At 52.3% G+C, this 17,712-nt stretch overlaps 7 protein-coding genes across 7 annotated transcripts; 3 read left to right on the top strand and 4 right to left on the bottom strand.

Annotated features, from left to right (window-relative positions):
• Window positions 1-223: 223 nt before the first annotated feature.
• AA0111_g12416 (hypothetical protein) lies at window positions 224-2,405 on the bottom strand (the record flags this gene model as incomplete). The annotated part of the gene is made up of 3 exons (XM_028646393.1): window positions 224-808; window positions 856-969; window positions 1,209-2,405. 3 exons carry the CDS (start codon window positions 2,403-2,405, stop codon window positions 224-226), a joined length of 1,896 nt encoding a protein of 631 aa, XP_028500000.1.
• Window positions 2,406-2,736: 331 nt separating this feature from the next.
• AA0111_g12415 (hypothetical protein) lies at window positions 2,737-3,061 on the bottom strand (the record flags this gene model as incomplete). The annotated part of the gene is made up of 2 exons (XM_028646392.1): window positions 2,737-2,979; window positions 3,038-3,061. The coding sequence occupies 2 exons, from the start codon at window positions 3,059-3,061 to the stop codon at window positions 2,737-2,739; spliced, it is 267 nt and encodes an 88-aa protein (XP_028500001.1).
• A 799-nt stretch (window positions 3,062-3,860) lies between these two features.
• On the bottom strand, window positions 3,861-5,195 carry AA0111_g12414 (hypothetical protein; the record flags this gene model as incomplete). Its single annotated transcript, XM_028646391.1, has 3 exons — window positions 3,861-4,193; window positions 4,251-5,034; window positions 5,179-5,195. The coding sequence occupies 3 exons, from the start codon at window positions 5,193-5,195 to the stop codon at window positions 3,861-3,863; spliced, it is 1,134 nt and encodes a 377-aa protein (XP_028499995.1).
• Window positions 5,196-5,768: 573 nt separating this feature from the next.
• Window positions 5,769-6,581, top strand: AA0111_g12413 (hypothetical protein; the record flags this gene model as incomplete). The annotated part of the gene is made up of 4 exons (XM_028646390.1): window positions 5,769-5,802; window positions 5,854-5,888; window positions 5,945-6,460; window positions 6,519-6,581. The coding sequence occupies 4 exons, from the start codon at window positions 5,769-5,771 to the stop codon at window positions 6,579-6,581; spliced, it is 648 nt and encodes a 215-aa protein (XP_028500002.1).
• Window positions 6,582-7,933: 1,352 nt separating this feature from the next.
• On the top strand, window positions 7,934-8,683 carry AA0111_g12412 (hypothetical protein; the record flags this gene model as incomplete). Its single annotated transcript, XM_028646389.1, has 1 exon — window positions 7,934-8,683. The coding sequence occupies one exon, from the start codon at window positions 7,934-7,936 to the stop codon at window positions 8,681-8,683; it is 750 nt and encodes a 249-aa protein (XP_028500003.1).
• Window positions 8,684-10,133: 1,450 nt separating this feature from the next.
• On the bottom strand, window positions 10,134-12,246 carry AA0111_g12411 (hypothetical protein; the record flags this gene model as incomplete). Its single annotated transcript, XM_028646388.1, has 5 exons — window positions 10,134-10,258; window positions 10,626-10,949; window positions 11,352-11,532; window positions 11,886-11,926; window positions 12,183-12,246. The coding sequence occupies 5 exons, from the start codon at window positions 12,244-12,246 to the stop codon at window positions 10,134-10,136; spliced, it is 735 nt and encodes a 244-aa protein (XP_028500004.1).
• A 3,087-nt stretch (window positions 12,247-15,333) lies between these two features.
• On the top strand, window positions 15,334-17,244 carry AA0111_g12410 (hypothetical protein; the record flags this gene model as incomplete). Its single annotated transcript, XM_028646387.1, has 1 exon — window positions 15,334-17,244. The coding sequence occupies one exon, from the start codon at window positions 15,334-15,336 to the stop codon at window positions 17,242-17,244; it is 1,911 nt and encodes a 636-aa protein (XP_028500005.1).
• Window positions 17,245-17,712: the final 468 nt, after the last annotated feature.

Genomic DNA, 17,712 nt, shown 5'->3' with positions numbered 1-17,712 from the left:
GAACGTACTACGGTTACGGCCCGTACTTAGAGCTTTTTTTGGACCTACAGTACGTACAACACCAGAAATCGATCCGTACGTACCTCACGATAGCTTCAACCGTACAGTATTACGTCCCGTTGGAAACGCTGGATGCTTGCCTTCAATGTGGGCCATGCGATCGACAGCATCCTTCATCACTGCGCACGCAGTCTCTAGTGAGTATGACGAGTCAGTCACGCCTTTAACTGTAGTGGCGTCCAGTCTCGACCACATATCGGGCGGGAGCAGTAAACTTGGGAAATTCACATGTCGGCTTGATACCGGAGTCGCACATCTGCGGGTTGTTCAGGTCCTTGTAGACGACCGACGTGGGATCATACTCTGTGAGCTCTTTCCATGCACCAACAACAGATTCGACTTCTGAGTCTACGCCGGAGCTACGAATGAGCATGGAGATGTATGGTGAGTTCTGCATAACGATGCGCAAGTCGTCGCACAACTCGGGCATCTGCGTACGATGGGTGAGACCATTGCTCGTGCATGGAAGCTCGTTGTGTCGGAAGCATATCAGGAAGAGCTTGTCTCCAGACCTGAGCCTACCATACAGACTCTTGAAATAATTATGTTCTGTGGTCTGCGGATACAACTTGCGCAATGTCAAGTCCCAGATGCGGTTGGAGACGTCAAGAACTTTGTGCGATGGTTTGTATACGTCCAAATCCCAGGCTTCGGCACTGTAGTGGCGTCTACGACATTGAAAAAGATCAGGTTGCTGTCGATATGCCAGATCTTCTTGTTGATGTCGGCGTAGGACGTGGAGAGATCGCTGTCGAAAGAACCGTCTACTGCCTGCAGATTGGGTAGCTCATTTACCAGAGCGCATAGGTCCAACAGAGGCTTGTTCTCGAAGCGCGATGTCTGCTTGAGCTCGTACATGTTGAAGCCAGTGGCTTGCAGACGGTGGAGAGGCGACAGAAGAAGCTGTTTCTGGAAGAGATTGTCGAGCCTGTTACCGAACACTGGAGTTTTGAATCTCCATCATGTAATCTTCCCATTCTTTTTTAGGAGGGAGCTGGTTGGTCGATCCGATGAACATGCGAAGCTGAGCCTGCCAGTGGTGGGAGAAGTATCCCGCAATCTCGGCGTCGTTTGCTCGGCCGGACTCTTCCAAAAACAGTGCATGCGACTGACGGACAACGTTGAATGACATCTCTGTGGCAACTGACGACGTAGTGCACACTACGGCTGGGAGAGAAGAGCAGAACGCTCAGCATGATATTCGCCACATTTGCTGCTGCCTTCTCCAGCAGAGGATAGTATCCGGTCTTTGCTGCAGACTTGACAGCACGCTTGGTGTCATTGTCCATCACATTTCCGTTCGCCAAGAGTTGTTCATGAGCACTGAGGATCGGGGTCAACTTGTCCTCGAGGTCTGCAAGTTCTTCGCTTGTGAATGTTGCGAGCACTTCTGGCGAGCGAGGAAAACCAGGGTGGTTGGCGAGCTCTAGGATATAGTTCGCAGCAGACCCGTCAACTTCCTTCATGCGACGGTTGCAGAGTGAATTATCGCTAATGCCGCGGTAGTGGATGAGATAGGCGTCCAAAAGACTACGAGGTAAGCCGTCTGTCACCTTGATGTTTGGATTGTAGTGATAAGGCATTTCCTTCTCATCCGGATCGAAGAATGGGCGTGACATAGCGACAACGGCATCGATCTCTGAATTCGAGGAGTGGATGCGGAGGACGAGTTTGGGAGGCATCTTCATCTCCTTCATAAACTCGGGGGTGATAGTACGAAGGACACGGTACACCTCGTCGACCGTATCGTTCTGGATACCGCAGAATGTGATGCGGCCTGGCTGTTTGGTATAGGTCTCTGGGCTGTCTTCCTCTGGCTTTGGAGGCACGAGGTCGTCTTTGAAGGACGTACGCTTCGTCTCAGGTTCGACTTCAATACCTGCATCCTTCGCAGCTCGCATTGCGGCTTTCTCGATCCTGTATTCCTTGTATGCCACCGCAACAGTGAAAGCCAAGTAAGACTTGCCTGATCCTGAGGGCCCATCCACACATGCAGTATTCTCGTAGAGACCGTTGTCTTCCATTTCAAGAAATGCGTCCAACTGATAGTCGCGGAGGTATATCACAAGGATCTGTCGAGCTTGAGTCCACTGGCCTGCGTCGGTGTTCTTGAACAACTCGGAGCGCTTGAGTTGTGTAAAGTTCTTCATCAACAACAGCTCAGTCCCTGCCTTGAGCGCTGCTGCCTTGGCGGGGTATGTGTCTCGAAGTTTGTGGGGGACCTTGAGCTTCGAGAAGTTATTCATCAGCCCCTTACACTCCTTCTCGTCATTGTTGGTGTAGATGACGACCGTTTTCTTCGGGATGTTGCGTGACCAATTACGGAGGACCGACGAGTGCTCCATGGTCGTGAGGTCTTTGACTGTCAAGACCGAGTGCTCTTCACTGTCCAACGGCAGGAGTGTGTCCTTGTCATCGGGACGGTTAACGGTTAAATTGAGCTGTTCAATCGAAGTTGCATCGACGGCTTCAGTAATCTTCCCTTTCCACGTAGTTTTCTGATCGACTCCATTTGGATGGAAGTTTATAATGATTGAATCTCAACTATCAATGCAGGCGACCTTCGATTCTTGTCGACAGAAAGCTGGAGACGATACGACATCCAGAGTTTGGGTGTCTTGTTGTAAGTCCCCGGGACTGGTACCGCAGCGACTCGGCCAGTGTGTTTATGTTTGCTCATAGAAGCTCGCTGCTCAAGAAGGGTACCGAGGTCGACTGATTGCTCGTACTCTTCGAACGTCTCAAACGCATATCGGCATCCTCGAAAGCGAAGTTTGGGGTAGGAGACAAGGAGTAGATCGCTGCGAGTTTCGAATTTGTAGGCTGGAGATGTCGGCTTGATGGCAGAGTCGCACTCCGCGGGTTGCTCGGGTGCCTGTAGATGGCCGATACGTGATCAGACTCCGAGTACTGGGGAACCTATGGGCATACAAAGTCAGCGTGAGTCCTACATGTATTTCAAGCAGCCATGATTTACCTTGTACCGTGAGTATGTATTCATGATGAGTGGTTGTGGTGTGGAGGATGTGGTAGAATAGGTGGAGAAACTGCAGCTTGTGACAGCGGCGATTTGAAGAGAAGTTCGTGAAATTAAGAAGGACAGAGAGTAAGAGCTTGAGCTTGTCGTGAGGATATGGCTCTATAAGTGAGTGACTGCCAAGACCGTACTAGTCCTAGTTGTCGAGGTGATTGCGAGGGCGCACAAAAGCTTGTCGTGAAGGTGAAGGTGAAGGTGAGCTTGATTTTTTTCGATAGATTTGTATGTTTGCTGTTGGTTTCTGATGCCTCTAAAAGGGCTTCGCCCGCATGGTGGCGCAATAGTTGGTCGTAGTCGTGCGAGAAGACGAACCTGAGGAGGTTTCGCAGAGAAGATTGGCGGTTGGGGGCTAGCACCAAAATCGTTGCTTTCTACTGCTCACCATCTCAGGCATTACTTCTCGCAGTCCTCTTGTAGAGTAACAACTAGAATTCCGACAAGATAGCTCGTTACGAGGGCCGATTGGATGACATAATTCACAAGCATCTAATAGACGACATCAATGAATTGGTCTGGTAGTGTAGGAAGAGAGGCGTCATGTACACCAATTCCTACGACGTCTGGATGACCATCTCGGATGATTGCTGCATAAGGTTTGAATCAGTCTAGCGTGCGCTAGCTTTAATCAAACCCGAGCCTTCAGCGACGCGACACCTATCGTCTTCCATAGTTTCCTCGTACAGACGACATGTACTTGAGAAGACACTCGGCTTTTCATAGTAGCCGAGGCTCGACTTTGCCCACCGACTTGACATGAATAATCTCACATTCCCTTCTGCCCCCACCAAGCCTCCGCCTCCTCCGCCTTCCACCCATCGTACTCCCCCGCCGCCCTCTCCACAACCGCCTGCTCAGCAGCAGCTTGCCACGTCTTCGCCAAATGACCATTCTTGAGATCCTCCTGGAACTTGGCGACGTCTGTCCGGAAGCAGTTGTTTGCTAGTGTAAACGCTGCTGGTCGCGTATCTGCCGTTTCTCCAGCTGCGATTTTGGCGAGGAGGTTGACGTTGTCGGAAGATTCGGGGAGCATGGAGATGAGAGTGGATTGTTGGGATGCGTTAAGAGAGTTCCAGGCTGGGCTTTCAAGAAGCATGTGCTGGGATGTGTCAGAGATATATTGTGTGAGAAGATGGCAGATTGAGGGCAGACTTACGTAAACATCGGCTTTGACGAGGCGACTGGAGGAATTGGTGGTTATATAGACAGGATCAAAAACCTTACTGGCCCCCTTTTTGGTAGGAAGAGCTTTGGAAGTAGTCTTCTCCTCAAGATCCTCGAAGCGCTCTGGTGCTTTGCGGGTTCGTGATGGGCGCGAGCTGGGTGGTACTGGTGGTGCGGCTGTAGGCTTCTGCGCGGGGGTATTCTTCAGCTTTGCCGGTTTCTTGAGAGCGGACGTTTTGGGACCGGCAGCTTTCTTTATAGCGGTCTTGCTGCTTGCTGGTCTCTTTGCCTTCCTGGCTGGTCTCTTGGGTGGTGGTGTGCCGAAGGCTTCCTCTTCTTTTTCTTCTTCATCATCCTCCTCTTCGCGTGCTCGTTTTGGGCTCTGCTTGGGTGCGCGTTTAGCGCCCATGTTTGATGTTGGCGCAGTCATTGATTCAGGCGCAGACATGGATGCCAGCGCCTGCTGAGTCTGAGGTAGAAAGTCATTGGTTGCTATGTTGGACGAGCTGTTCTCTATGCTCGGAATGGCAGTGTCTTCGGTCTGGCTTGGCAGATTTGGGGCAACAGGTAAGGTCTGCTCAAAAGGATATGAGGGAGCTGAAGAGAGAGATGATGAGTTTGGTCTGGAATGAGACATCTTTGCTCTTTTGTTTGGTATTTCGAGATCTGGTGGTATAGTAGTTCGCTCTTGCCCTGAATCGGACGTGTTTTTTATGGGTGAAGTAGTTGTTGATTGCGAGTCGTGTGAAGAGTCGAGTTGAGTGACGGACGACGGTCTGTTCTTGTTAATTAGGTTTGGGAGAGACGAAATTCAGGCTGCCAAATCTTGCTGGGTCTTGGATTGTGGGGGTAGTGAAAGTGAAGGTTGTATTAGGAATTGGAAGAGACGGTTCAGGACATTGTGAAGAAATGGTACGTACCTCACCGGTAACGACATGATTGTGGTTCGGTTCAGATAGAGAGGCTTGGTGTTGGACTTGAGCAGGTACCGTCCCAGAAAGCGTCGCTAGCGCGTACGATTAGATTATCGTGAATGGCAGGCGCAAGTTCAAGGACAGCGATCTGCTTGCATCAGGGCTGAAAGTGTGCCCGCCACTCAATGATTGGGGTGAAGGTGCGAGAAGAGTACGCGAGCGCAGTGGCGCGATTCGGCATGGTGGCTGGGGCGTTGAGTTGAGGTTGTACCAAACGTTCTGTATTGACGATGCCAACATCAACTTGTGCTATCTCTTTGGATCCGTGACCCGGATTGGAGAGTCATTCAGAGTCATGGATGTCAGAGCCATGGAGGTCACGGCATGCTTGGTCGCTGTGTGAATGGTGTTGGTGAGTCCGTGCGCTCTTCCGCGACCCTTTCCGCATCGTCATCTTCTGCGATCTGGTATCATCAACACCAACACGTAGCCTTTCCTGCGCAATCCCACAACTGCAGGCCTAAGTTGATAATACTGTCCCAAACCTGCGATACTCTACCACTACCGGGCATCGTTTTACCCCCACAAGCGCCACCATGATCAAGCACACGATGATATCCCGGCTTGATGGTCAGTAACTCTGCAGTATTCTAGGGTCCAGAAGCGCTGACAGAGGTCCAGGCCTACTACTCACAGCCTCGGTCGACGATGAACAGGTACTGCCGCCTCCAAGAATGCACGTATCCTGTTCCAAGAAACTTACAATTCCCAGAACGACGCCGAGTTCAATGAGGTCAAGGCCAAGGTCAAGCTTGTCCAGCGCCGTCTAAGCCGTAACGCTGAGCAACAAGCGAGCATAGAGAGCGGAAACTACACATATCACTACATAATCGAGGGCGACCTCTGCTTCCTCTGCATATGCGACAGGTCCTACCCGCGCAAACTCGCCTTCACATACCTCTCTGATCTCCACCGCGAATTCACCACTACGTACCAACCGCATCAGTACCTCTCGCCAACATGCCGGCCCTACGCCTTTGTCGAGTTCGACACCTTTATCCAGCGCTCCAAGAAGACATACCAAGACGCAAGAGCGACACAGAATCTAGACAAGCTGAACGATGAGCTCAAGGACGTCACAAAGGTCATGACCAAGAACATTGAGGATCTGCTGTACCGCGGGGACAGTCTGGAGAGGATGGGCGATATTTCGAGTCGGTTGCGCGAAGACAGTAGGAAGTACAAGAAGGCTGCTGTGCGCATCAATTGGGAGCTGTTGCTAAAACAGGTCAGTCGTGGACAGCAATACAGACACGTCAAGAATGTGGAGTGCTAACAACGCGCAGTACGGACCCATCGGCGGATTGGCTTTCATAATCATCGTCTTCATCTGGTGGAGATTCTTCTAGGGGTATGCATGCAGCGAGTCGGTGCTTTCAGTTTGTATCCAGGGGCCTGACTCTGGGTACTGTCGGCGTTGGAGGCGCAAACATCGCCCGGGGACGGCGACAAACGTACAACAATACCCAAGCTTCAGCTTTTCGTGTACAACTCTACACATGCATCGCATTTAGTCGTACCGTGACTATTTCCCCTATTGGGTGGACAAGGATACCCTTCCAGTGACCCCTGGCATTTGCGAGTCGTGATTGGCTGTAGGCTCATCGTGAATACCACCCCCCTCGCTAACGCTTTAGTTCATGTCCGCCCCACTCCACACTATCAATTTCGATCAAGACCTTGAAACTCCAACAATCCGATATCGACCTCAGTGGAAGTATTTTTACGGGACGTAAACGAACGAGAACTACGCGATGAACCAACCAATTTACACCATGTGACGAACCGATCCTCGTGCACGCACGTGCCGATATCCATACTACAACCAGCCGAGCATAAACGACCGAAGCACATCCTATGTGAGGACCAAGGGAGAAGATTGAGCCATGGAGACCCAACAGTGTCCTTAATGGAGCATTCAGCTCGATGCTTCCAGCTTTCGTCTGTCAATACCAGAACCAGCTTCTCTGATATCATGACGCCATTCATGCCGTACCGCATGGCGATGGTCAACACCAGTTTCATGGAGGAATCAGAAACGAAGACATGTGAACACAACTTCTGCTAGCAAGAACATGCCATCCGATGGAAGGTATATGTATTTCGAGGATAAAAATGAGGCCAGCGTCCCGGGAAACATATGCTCAGCCCTTGTGGGAAAGATTGGGAAGATCGGGAAGATTGGGAAGATTGCTGTAGTACCCGGCAGCACAAAGCCATGGCTCTGACTGTGCTCACCTTCACAAACACGTCTTACCGTTGTCTGCTGCGCCTAGATTTCGATTCGAACTCGACAACAATACGGTGACGACACATAAGCGCTATGCCTCCAACATACACGTCAAGACCATGTCAGCCCGGGCGTATCTAGGCGTCCAGCACGACATCGTAGTCGCTATGCTGACTGGCTCCCACAACACCATGCTTGGTGATTACTGACCGCTTGCCTCCTTCCCACCTCACAGTAACCATCCAGGCAATGTTGAGCTTAAACTGCGCATACCCTACCTGAAAAGGTTCGATCAGTCACGGGGAGATACGAGTGGACCAACGCTCGACCAGTCACCCGTTATAAATCTCAAGATAACCAACAATCCTCCTACGAGAATCATCGAGTACGACTCACGCATCTCTCCTCGACCGACATACCTTACCTATCCCACCTCTCAACCTCGCCGCAATACTCCCACCCGTCCGCACCATGTCTAAGAAGCCTGAACTCGTACTTATTCCAGGCGCCTGGCACACACCCTCTCACTTTAACCCCCTAATCACCAAACTACGCGCTCTAGGTTACACAACGCACTCCGCTCAACTAGCATCCGTTGGCAATCCCGATCCCCCAGCCGACCTCACAGAAGACATCGCCATTGTACGCGCACTCGTACTCAATGCCATTGGTGATGCAGGAAATGACGTCGTCGTCCTAGCACACAGTTGGGGTGGTATCATCACCGGGTGTGCTTTAGTCGGGCTAGGCAAGAAAGAGCGGGAAGCACAAGGACTAAGCGGTGGAGTGGTGAGAACGGGGTATATGGCAGCGTATATTTTGGACGAGGGGATCTGTTTGCAGGATGCCATTCACCACTTTATTCCCGAGTGGGTGGACGTTCAGGAGCCATATGTTTATGCAAAAGTTGCAAAGATCTTCTATGGTGACCTGCCCGAGGACGAGAGACAACACTGGTTCGAGCAAATCAAGTCACAGGCTGTAGCTTCGTTCTATGCGCCTGCTACAGGTGCGGCTTGGAAGGATATACCGACTAGCTACCTGCTATGCGAAGACGATGAGTGTGTTCCGCCGCAGGTTCAGGAGGGCATGGTTAATGGGGTGAAAGAGGCGGCTGGAGAGATCGAGGTCACGAGGCTGAAGAGTGGACATAGTCCGTTTTTGAGTCGGGTTGAAGAGACAGCGGTCTGGGTTCAGAGGGTCGCTGGTGATGCTGTTTAGTTTGGGGGAAAAAAGGACGAGGGAGATGAATGGGCATGAAGATGGCGATGAGAGTGCTGAGATGGTGTCGACTTTGGGGCCATACGGACAAGACCCCCTTTTCTGCGGACCGAAACCAACATCACCCCCAGATTGACACGAAACGAGACGGTTCAGTACGCGATTCTCGTTTGGTTTTTGACAGTATGATGAAAAAGAAGGACAAATCCGGGGCGAACGTAACGACTACTACGAAAACCGAGATCAAATCCAAGTCTCTTCGAGTCAAATGTTTGCGTACCAAGATAGCGTATAGACATGTGGCCAACACCCAACGTATACGTCAACGGTTGACCAAGTAACGCAATCTCGCGCAATATTGTCAAGAGACAGCACGACAAACGAACGTTCTCCATCACGCCACTTCTACGTAACCCACGCATTCTCGCTGCTTTAATCGTAATTCTGCAATACCACAAATATTCCCAACAGACAAGATTGTGAAACGGATAACCTGGGCGCATCCAATATTGCTATTTCCGGCGTCTAGGAAACTTTAACTCGCACGAAAACATGTGGTATACCTATCACATATCTGACTCGCGGTAAAAGAATACTCCGAAATCGAGATCTAGAACGTGAAATGCTTGCTGGCTTGCGGTTCCGACACTGAGGAAACTTTACCCAACGAACGAACGAAACGAGACGAGACGAGACGAACGCCTGGGGGCCGCCAACTGAACGGGGAACTAAGAAAGAGGAAGAAGGGACCGAAGAAATGCCATAATCTCGATGGCTGGGGGAATTGTCAGCACTAGATAAGCTTGGTTCTCAGCTCCCCTTCCCCCCGTTCATCGGCGGAGGCACCGAGCCAGGATTTGTTTGGTGTTAATCTCCCGTTCATTCACCCGTCCCTCGGTTTGAAATGGTGTTTGTTACAGCTGCCCATATGGGGGGGTTTTTTTTTCCACGACTTGCCGTGATGGACTTTCTATGCAGATTGAAATTCTACTTGAGCCTCGATATCCCCCTATCTTCACACAATCCTCAGGCCAGGCCAGGCCAGGCTACTAGAGGCCAGCCAAGAGAGAAAGTCTTTTGATGATTCTGGGGGGCCGTGGAGTTTTAAAGATGTAGTTAGATCTCGCAGTCGACCGGCAATAATGTAGGAGGAATCTGCGTTTTCCCACCGAACGCTTCTTTTTCTAGTTCACAATATTGCGTCCCTATACAAAATTACCTTTCCACGTATTTTCTGAAGACCTGCAAATACAATGACGAGGACAAATGACCTTTTCAACTGGAACATCATCCGAAAGAATACAAGAATGTAGTATTGTGATTGCGCATCTAATATTCATCTCTCAAGGTTCATCTATAATACTCCAGCAAACAGTAGAACAGCAACTGTCTCCACCGACATCTCCCTATTCTATTCCCACTGCTTACAGCGCTTCGGAGAAAAAAAGACTTACGGCAAATCAGTCAACCTCTCAATCACAGCAAACCTCTTCCTCGATTCATCCGACAGCGGCGCATTACCCGGTCTGTCCACGACCACAGCATAGACGCCCGCTGCCGTGGCTGCTTCAGCCTCTATTCAGACGTGTTAGTCACTGTATCGCTGTACTGCAGACGTCTTCGAGCTAGCCACGTGCAGTGAGGATATGAAACACCTGCGGGTACTCGTATGGTGGGGTCGCGTGACAGGAAGATACGTGGAACATGTACAAGACCGCCGGCATACAAGCGGATTAAACGAGAGACGAGATATGCGGCATGACGATGAAAGACATATGTGGGGTATGTAGGTGAAGTCACACTATGGTGGTGTGTATTGGTAGGTAGACAGAAGTAAGTGCGAGACAAGAGGTGGGGTGGGGTCTAGGGCGGTGAGAACAGGTGGTGTGTTGTTTCACAAATTCAAAGTAAGGCGTGACAAAAAACCTCCCCCCAAACGTACCTTTGACATTGTCAGTCAAGAATGTGACTTTACTCACGTCCTTTGCCAGCTCAGAGCATATCTTTTCATAAGACTCCTTTTCCAGCTTAGGCCCCGCATTCACGGTATCGTAGTGTGCAGAGAACAAGGGTTTAATGTCCCGAGTCTCATTCGGACCGTCTCTGACGTAGGAGAAGAACTGCAGCTGTGCTGCCACACTGCCCGAGGAGAAGATGGCCAGTGTTTTGCCCTGAGTAGTTTTCCATTGCTCGAGTGTAGGCACGACGTCGTCGAAGAGCGGGGTCTTCAGATCACCGTTGCGGAAGCCGGTTGTCCATAGAGTGCCTGCGACACGTTGTTAGTTTCGGCGAAGCCCACAGTATTGATTGAATGCCAATGATATGATAAGGGCAATGTGCATATGAACGTGATGGTTCTAGCACGCAAGTAGCGTTTAGGATGAGCAGATCCGTACGCTTGCGGTGCGATAGACAAAATCGTTCTTGGAGCGGCGTCGAGCTGACCAGGAGAGGGTTTGGCACCACTACGCGTCGCTGCAACAGAGCGGCGACTATCGCGATAATACTCCCGGTGGTGACTGGCCGATCGAATCAACCACCCACCATCGATCCCGCTAGCCGACTTTAGAGCGGCGCGGTGTCGGCGCTTGGTGTTGGCAGTGATTTGGCACAAGATGCAATCCCGGCACATGAACCTCGATGAAACAAACTCATTTGTTTAACCCACCTTGTAGTTGCTTCAAGTACACAGCCTTGATATCGCGCCGCGTAAGGTCTTCCACATGCGTGATCAGCGCATCGGCACTTGTTCTGCTGTCTTCTGGGAACGACGCAATGAGGTTTTGGAAGTCGGCATCGCTCCACGAATTACGTGCTAGTCGTGTGAGACTATCTAGTGCGTACGGATACTGCGGCTATTGTGAGCAAGACAGCGCAAAAGAGGAAAACCGCACCCCACACGCCAGGCGTCGCGTGACAGATGACGGAAGTTGGATCGTCGTTGGAGTGGCAGGTGCAGCACCGGCAATGCGATCTAGAACAGGGGAGGCGAGAAATGGAGGCGACGAGTGGCTTTGCTCCATTTGCCGAGTGACAGTTACTGTGACACCAGAATGGCATGGGAGGGCGGGCCGGCGTGATTCTCGACGGATGTTTGGTGGTGTTGATCATTCGACGGATGCGGGGAAGATGCGCCTCGAGACGAACAGTAGAGGAAAGTGGACGCGCGAGGGAAATGACATTCGAGGTTGGAAAAGCTTACCATGACATCCTTGACGAATGAGATGCTCGAAATAGTGCCCTCTAGAAATTCATGTCAGCACGCGCGTTGGAGTTGGACAAGGCGGCTGAAGTTGTAGTGGCGCAAGCAAAACCTGGGGTAGCGCCCGGGAGCGCAGCAACACAGACATTATGGGATGACAGGCGAGCGCAAGGTTCTTTGTCGCTGGCCATCGGAAAGTTGCTGACTAGACGCATGCCTCACGAGGTTGGTGGAGGCTGGCTGCAGTCTGGCGCAGGCGTTCCATGCGGGACCCGAGAAGCAAGCGATGCGACTTACCAATATCGAGCAACACTACCTCTGCTTGCTTCCAGCGCGCGTCATCGAGGAACGCGGTAGACATTGTTTTCCTTGTTGTTGTTGAATACAGGGCGGTGAACAGCGGTGAGGGGGGGAAATCTCTGCTGTAGCGCCTCTATTCTGCGAACTGCAGTTTTGTGTGTCTGGGCTGGGAGCTAAGTGGTGCAAGGCTTGAGACGGGAACATCAAAGCATGGCGGTGAGGTGTGTTACCACGGCAAGTTGTGGACTATTGCGAATTGTAAACAGGTTCCGGAGGACTAGAGGGCGACTGCCAGATGAGGCCTGACAGCCGTGAACGTGCTGTCAAGAAGAAAATTTTCTAGGAGTCATCGGGCATCGGAGGTTGAAGCCATGCGTACAGTCACGATGACTTTTCCCCAACGACTGGCTTGACTTCCTTGCAACAATCGCAGATGAGGCTGGTCGTTGAGGCGCACACCGTCATACGAGCCCCAGAATATCCACACTCTTCACGTGTATCCGGGAGTATGTGCGGTCGACCATGGTGAGATGGACGGGTGTTCCTGGCTAACTTGAGCGTGTTGATGCTCGATGTCGCAAGATTTCCAGATAGCTTCCGCAGGCCCCCACTTGCACTCCGCCTGTCATGAAGATCAGGTCGGCTCAACGTGCCAAAAATCCGCCCAACGCAAGAAAAGTTGGATATACTATTCGCTGGTATAGAATGTGTTGTCGCTGTTGCTCTACACCGCTCCAGGGTAGCCCAGGGACAGGCACAGCGAGTGGATACAAAGAAATGGCCCGGTGCATGTTACCTGCAGTAGCCCGTCGAGTGCCTGTCCAACACGCCCTCTGGGTGGCTATGGATGCAGGACGCTGCAAGTTTGCTGCAAGCTACTGCGTGTCCTCCTTTAGAGTGCAGTGGGAAGCTTACTCGGGAATCTGGGCAGCCCCAAAGACAACAAACAGAAGGACGAGGAAGGATCGCGATAACATGCGCTGGTTGAATGAGCCGCGAGGCATGCATATGTTTTGTCTCATCTAAAGCGCGCGTTGTAGCGACTGCGATGACTGAAGCCGCGCGATGCTTGCGACGCTCATGTGCGGCACAGCAATGGGCGCAGACAGTCACAACACAAGGCAGCGCAAGCTTTCCCCGGATTTCTAATGTTTGCCGCGACCCGCCCGACCCTGTGAGGCCGAAGTCGAGGGTCAATAGTCAGCCGAATAGTGTACCATATGGCCTCGCCGCTAGCACACGAAACACTTGTCATGCTGTATTGGGGCGTAGATCCAGCCCCTGGATGGCACAGCTGGCTACACAAGAGCACACGACAGCAGCGACTCTGTAGTCGGCAGAGTACCGCAAGGCTCATACAAAGATAGCTGCAGATAAAGTGGCAAGCATCACGAAACAAGAGATAACAGTCTGGTTGGAGCAGGGCATGGAGGGTGGTCGAGTCCAATTACAGGCCAGGTGGCAGCTGTGTGCTACATTGCGATGGGCTACGATCAGCACGGCGGCGCTTGGGGCTAGGCCAGCATTGGCGTACGACAAGTAGTCAGGTTGGTCGTGGTCTGGATGCGCGCCTTGTCCGCCGTCCGTCTTTGTGAAGCAAGGACGATGTTTCAGCGCTCGTCATAGCTAATTTCTGAGCATTCGTCCGCCAGCACAGTGGCCGTCAGAAGGCCGTCAGAAGGCCGACAGGTGGGGTTACCCGCAATGAGTGATGCAAAGGCGATGATGCGATGCCGAGAGACCCGCTGCTGCTGCCAAAGCAGGGACAAAGGCTGGGGGAGCAGGTCAAGACAGTGACGAGTATGGTGGAAAGCCGTCGAAGGGCATGGAAAGTTGGCAGACGAGCAGCGCACACGATTGGCCGGCCGAGTAGTGCTGCTTTACGATGCAAGCCACGTAGCTTCCTAGCTAGTCAACTGGCGCTAGGCCCGATGCCGCACCCCTGTCTGGTCACCGCCGCTTTGCTGTGAGCGGGTCCCGAGGGCTCAGCTCCTGGCGCTGCCCAGGTGTGCCCTCTAATACCCAGCATGGCCGTCTTTTACCCGCTATCACCTCACTCACCCCCGATGCCTCCATAACACGTACCCACTTTGCTCTCGTCGTTGTTCGCAAGCTCTAGCGTTGCTTCCTCATCACCATCCTCATCATAACATCCGCTGCTGCCTTAATTACCACCGCCTCACCACCGTTCCTTCTTCCGCAGCCCGCAACTGCTCGCAGCTCAGACGTCAACAACGTCAACAACATCATCCCTTCCGCCTTCCGCCCTCTCTCCGACCTCCGACTCCTGGCCCTCCACCACCACACGACAACCACGCTATACACTCATATACTCCATCACATAGCTGCCGTTGCCGCGTCCTGATTTGATGTGATACTGAGAGCTCGCTGCTGGCCATCCCGATATCCGCCCGACAGCTAGCCCGAGTATCCACTCGTCCTCATCCCTCACCTCACCTCACTTCAGCCAGACCACCTGCGCCGCAATAGCTTGCTCACGCAGACGTTTGATGCTCTATCGACCGAATCCGTCTTAGCGAACACAACAACTGGCATCTTCGAGACCCTCTTCGTCGACAAGCTAGCTGCCTTCCGCGTGAGCCCGTGCCACCTGACTCACGCCGTCAATCGCGTCATCCAGACACCCCCTACTGTCTGCCTACCGACGACACCCTCCACTTCCACGTGTTACGACTCTCTTCTCTTTTACGCAGCGATACCTCTTACTTTCTGGACGTCGACGACTCCATCCCTCCTCTCTCACATCCGATTGTTCGTTGACTCGAGCCATCCATACGCAATTAATACCGACAAATGAGAACCACACTCTCTTGAGCATTTCCTTGCTGTTTCAGTCGACGGACTCCTGTGCATATATCACCGACGACTTTGCTTTCCGTTTCTTCGACAGCCATCGCTGTTGCTTCACGACATATTCCGGTCCAAACTATCCAACAACCATCGGCCACCATTACAACCATTTATTGATATCTTCCCAAGACTCCGTGTCACCAAAAGTCTGATAGAGCATCGCTTTTGGGCTTCCGGCTGTCTGCCCATTGTTTGATTCGCATATCGAGCTTTCCTGTTCCTTTGTTTGTCCGGCTTCACTTTTAAGCCACCTCCATCTCCACTACACACCTTCCTAATGGAGTGCATGCGCGATCAGCTTCACGACGGCGTTGTGCTCAATGGACGATACGAGACAATCTCCCCTCTCAACAATGGCTCCTTCGGCATGGTCTTCCAGGCCAAGGACCTTGTAACCGGCGACAATGTTGCCATCAAGGTCATCACCAAGAGCTCCGCCGCCATCAACTGCCCTTCTGCTTTCGCTGTTGATGAGCGCTCCGAGGAGCTTGGCGTTCACCTCCACCTTGGTGAGCACTCCAACGTTGTCAACATGCTTCAGTCTTTTGAGACCCAGAACCACATCTACCTGGTCCTTGAGTTCTGCTCCAATGGCGACCTGTACGAGGCCATTCGTGTTGGCAAGGGTCCTCTCGAGACTGAGCACGTGCGAGACTTCATGATGCAGCTTGTCGGTGCTGTCGAGTTTATCCATTCCAAGGGTATCTACCACCGCGACATCAAGCCCGAGAACATCTTCCTTACTCAAGATGGCTCGATGAAGCTTGGTGACTTTGGTCTCGCCACTTCCGACACTTGGTCCTACGAGATTGCCGTAGGCAGCGACCGCTACATGGCTCCCGAGCAGTACGATCCTGGCAACACTGGCTACTCTACCGCCAAGGCAGACATCTGGTCTATTGGCATCGTTCTTCTCAACATTCTGTTTCAGCGCAACCCCTTCGCTGTACCTGCTGCTTCGGATCCTCTGTACGCCGACTTCGCTCTCGACCGTCAAAGTCTCTTTGATGTCTTCCCCAACATGTCGCAGGACACTTTCGAGGTCATCCGACAGTGCTTGGCCATCGACCCCGAGAAGCGTGACCTCAACGCTGTCAAGGACGCTCTCGACCGCGTCATCAGCTTCACCACCGATGACGAGAGCCTCGATGACTTCTGCACTGAGGAGCGTGACGTTGTCGCTGTTGGAGCCAACCGCGAACCACTCCGTACACCTTCCATCTCAACACCTCAGCTCGATAACGGTGGATCATTCCCATGGGCGAAGGCCTTGGCAATGTCTCCACCTCAGCAGTTCCGTCAGCTCTCAGCCATTCCCGACGACGAGATCTATGAGGACGAGATGTTCGGTGGTCCTCCTTACGACGTCAAGCCAGATACCGCGTCTGCCGTATCTTTTGTGGACTCTGGATTAGGCTTATCTTTCAAGTCGGTTGACGTCAGCGAGCCAAAGTCGATGAACTTTACCCGATCTCGGCCCGTTCCTATCTCTGGCTCACTCCCTGCCAAGGCTTTCAACAGCATGTCTTCCGTCTTCGGTAAGAAGCGTGACGTGTTCTCAAAGAGCTGGAGTGACCTTTGGGAGGACGATGACGATGACGCACAGTTCCTTGCCGAGCTTGAGAACAACTGCCACTCCTTTGGAGCTCAGAAGTCGTCCAAGGCCAAGGCTGTTGTTTCTGAAGCCGGGTCAGGTGTGTCGACCCCTCGCGGCGGTTTGTCAGAGGTCAAGAACCCTGCCACCGTTCACAACAGCAGGGATCGCTCCCCCAAGAACATTCGCAATGCGGTCGACCATGTCAGCGCTGCAACTGGATTCGTTTTTGAGGAGCATCGCACCCCTGCGCCGGCCAACAAGCGCTCCGCTGCCGACAAGTGGGCTGCTCTCGGCGACCGCCGTCGTAGTCCTGCCGTGCAGGCTCAGCAACAAGTCCAGCAGCAGACCCCATCGAAGCCTATGAGGTCTCCCAAGTCGGCTCAACCCCCGACCTCCGCCCGGAAGCGGAGCCGGACTGGCACTGGCATGCGTCAGATCAACTGGGGTCCCAGCCACAACGAGAACAAGAATTCCGTCGGGTCTTGGGAGCAAAAGGTGGACAACTGGTACAAGAGCAAAGATTGGCGCTCTCATGCCGATCATCACGCCCAGGTCACGGACGACTTGGGCGATCTTGAGTGGGTGTGGTAAGGCAATATGACCTGCCACTTGTAGTCTTGACAACTTTTCTTATCCCTTTTTTCTTTGCTTTTGCTTTTTGAGGAAATACGTTGTAGCGAGAGTCCTACGATGCGCATCCCCCAATCCTCAACCCTCCACGTTCAAATTGTAGCTGTTCAGAGATACCATTTCCTATCTCTCTCTCCTCTCTAACCTTATAACCTGTACGTTGTACACCTCACTACTCTCAACTTCACCGACGACGGAACATCACTCATCATTTTCGAGCGCTACTTCTACCTTGTCGTCTTGGTATCTCTCCTTTGTTACTTCTTGGGTGTTGAGCATTGTCTGGGACTCTTGCATTTGTTGGCGATGGTGGGCGGCTGAAACAAAGAAACTTGTTCTGATGAAGGCTTTCGTCAAACTCATTTACTTGCAGATGGGCTCTCATAAATATGAAAGGGGACAAGCAAGCGGCATATGGGATGGAGTTTA

This window comes from Alternaria arborescens (genome assembly GCF_004154835.1).
Source record: "Alternaria arborescens strain FERA 675 chromosome Unknown contig_78, whole genome shotgun sequence".
Lineage (NCBI taxonomy): Eukaryota > Fungi > Ascomycota > Dothideomycetes > Pleosporales > Pleosporaceae > Alternaria > Alternaria arborescens.
This window is presented reverse-complemented; position numbering and strand designations above follow the sequence as displayed.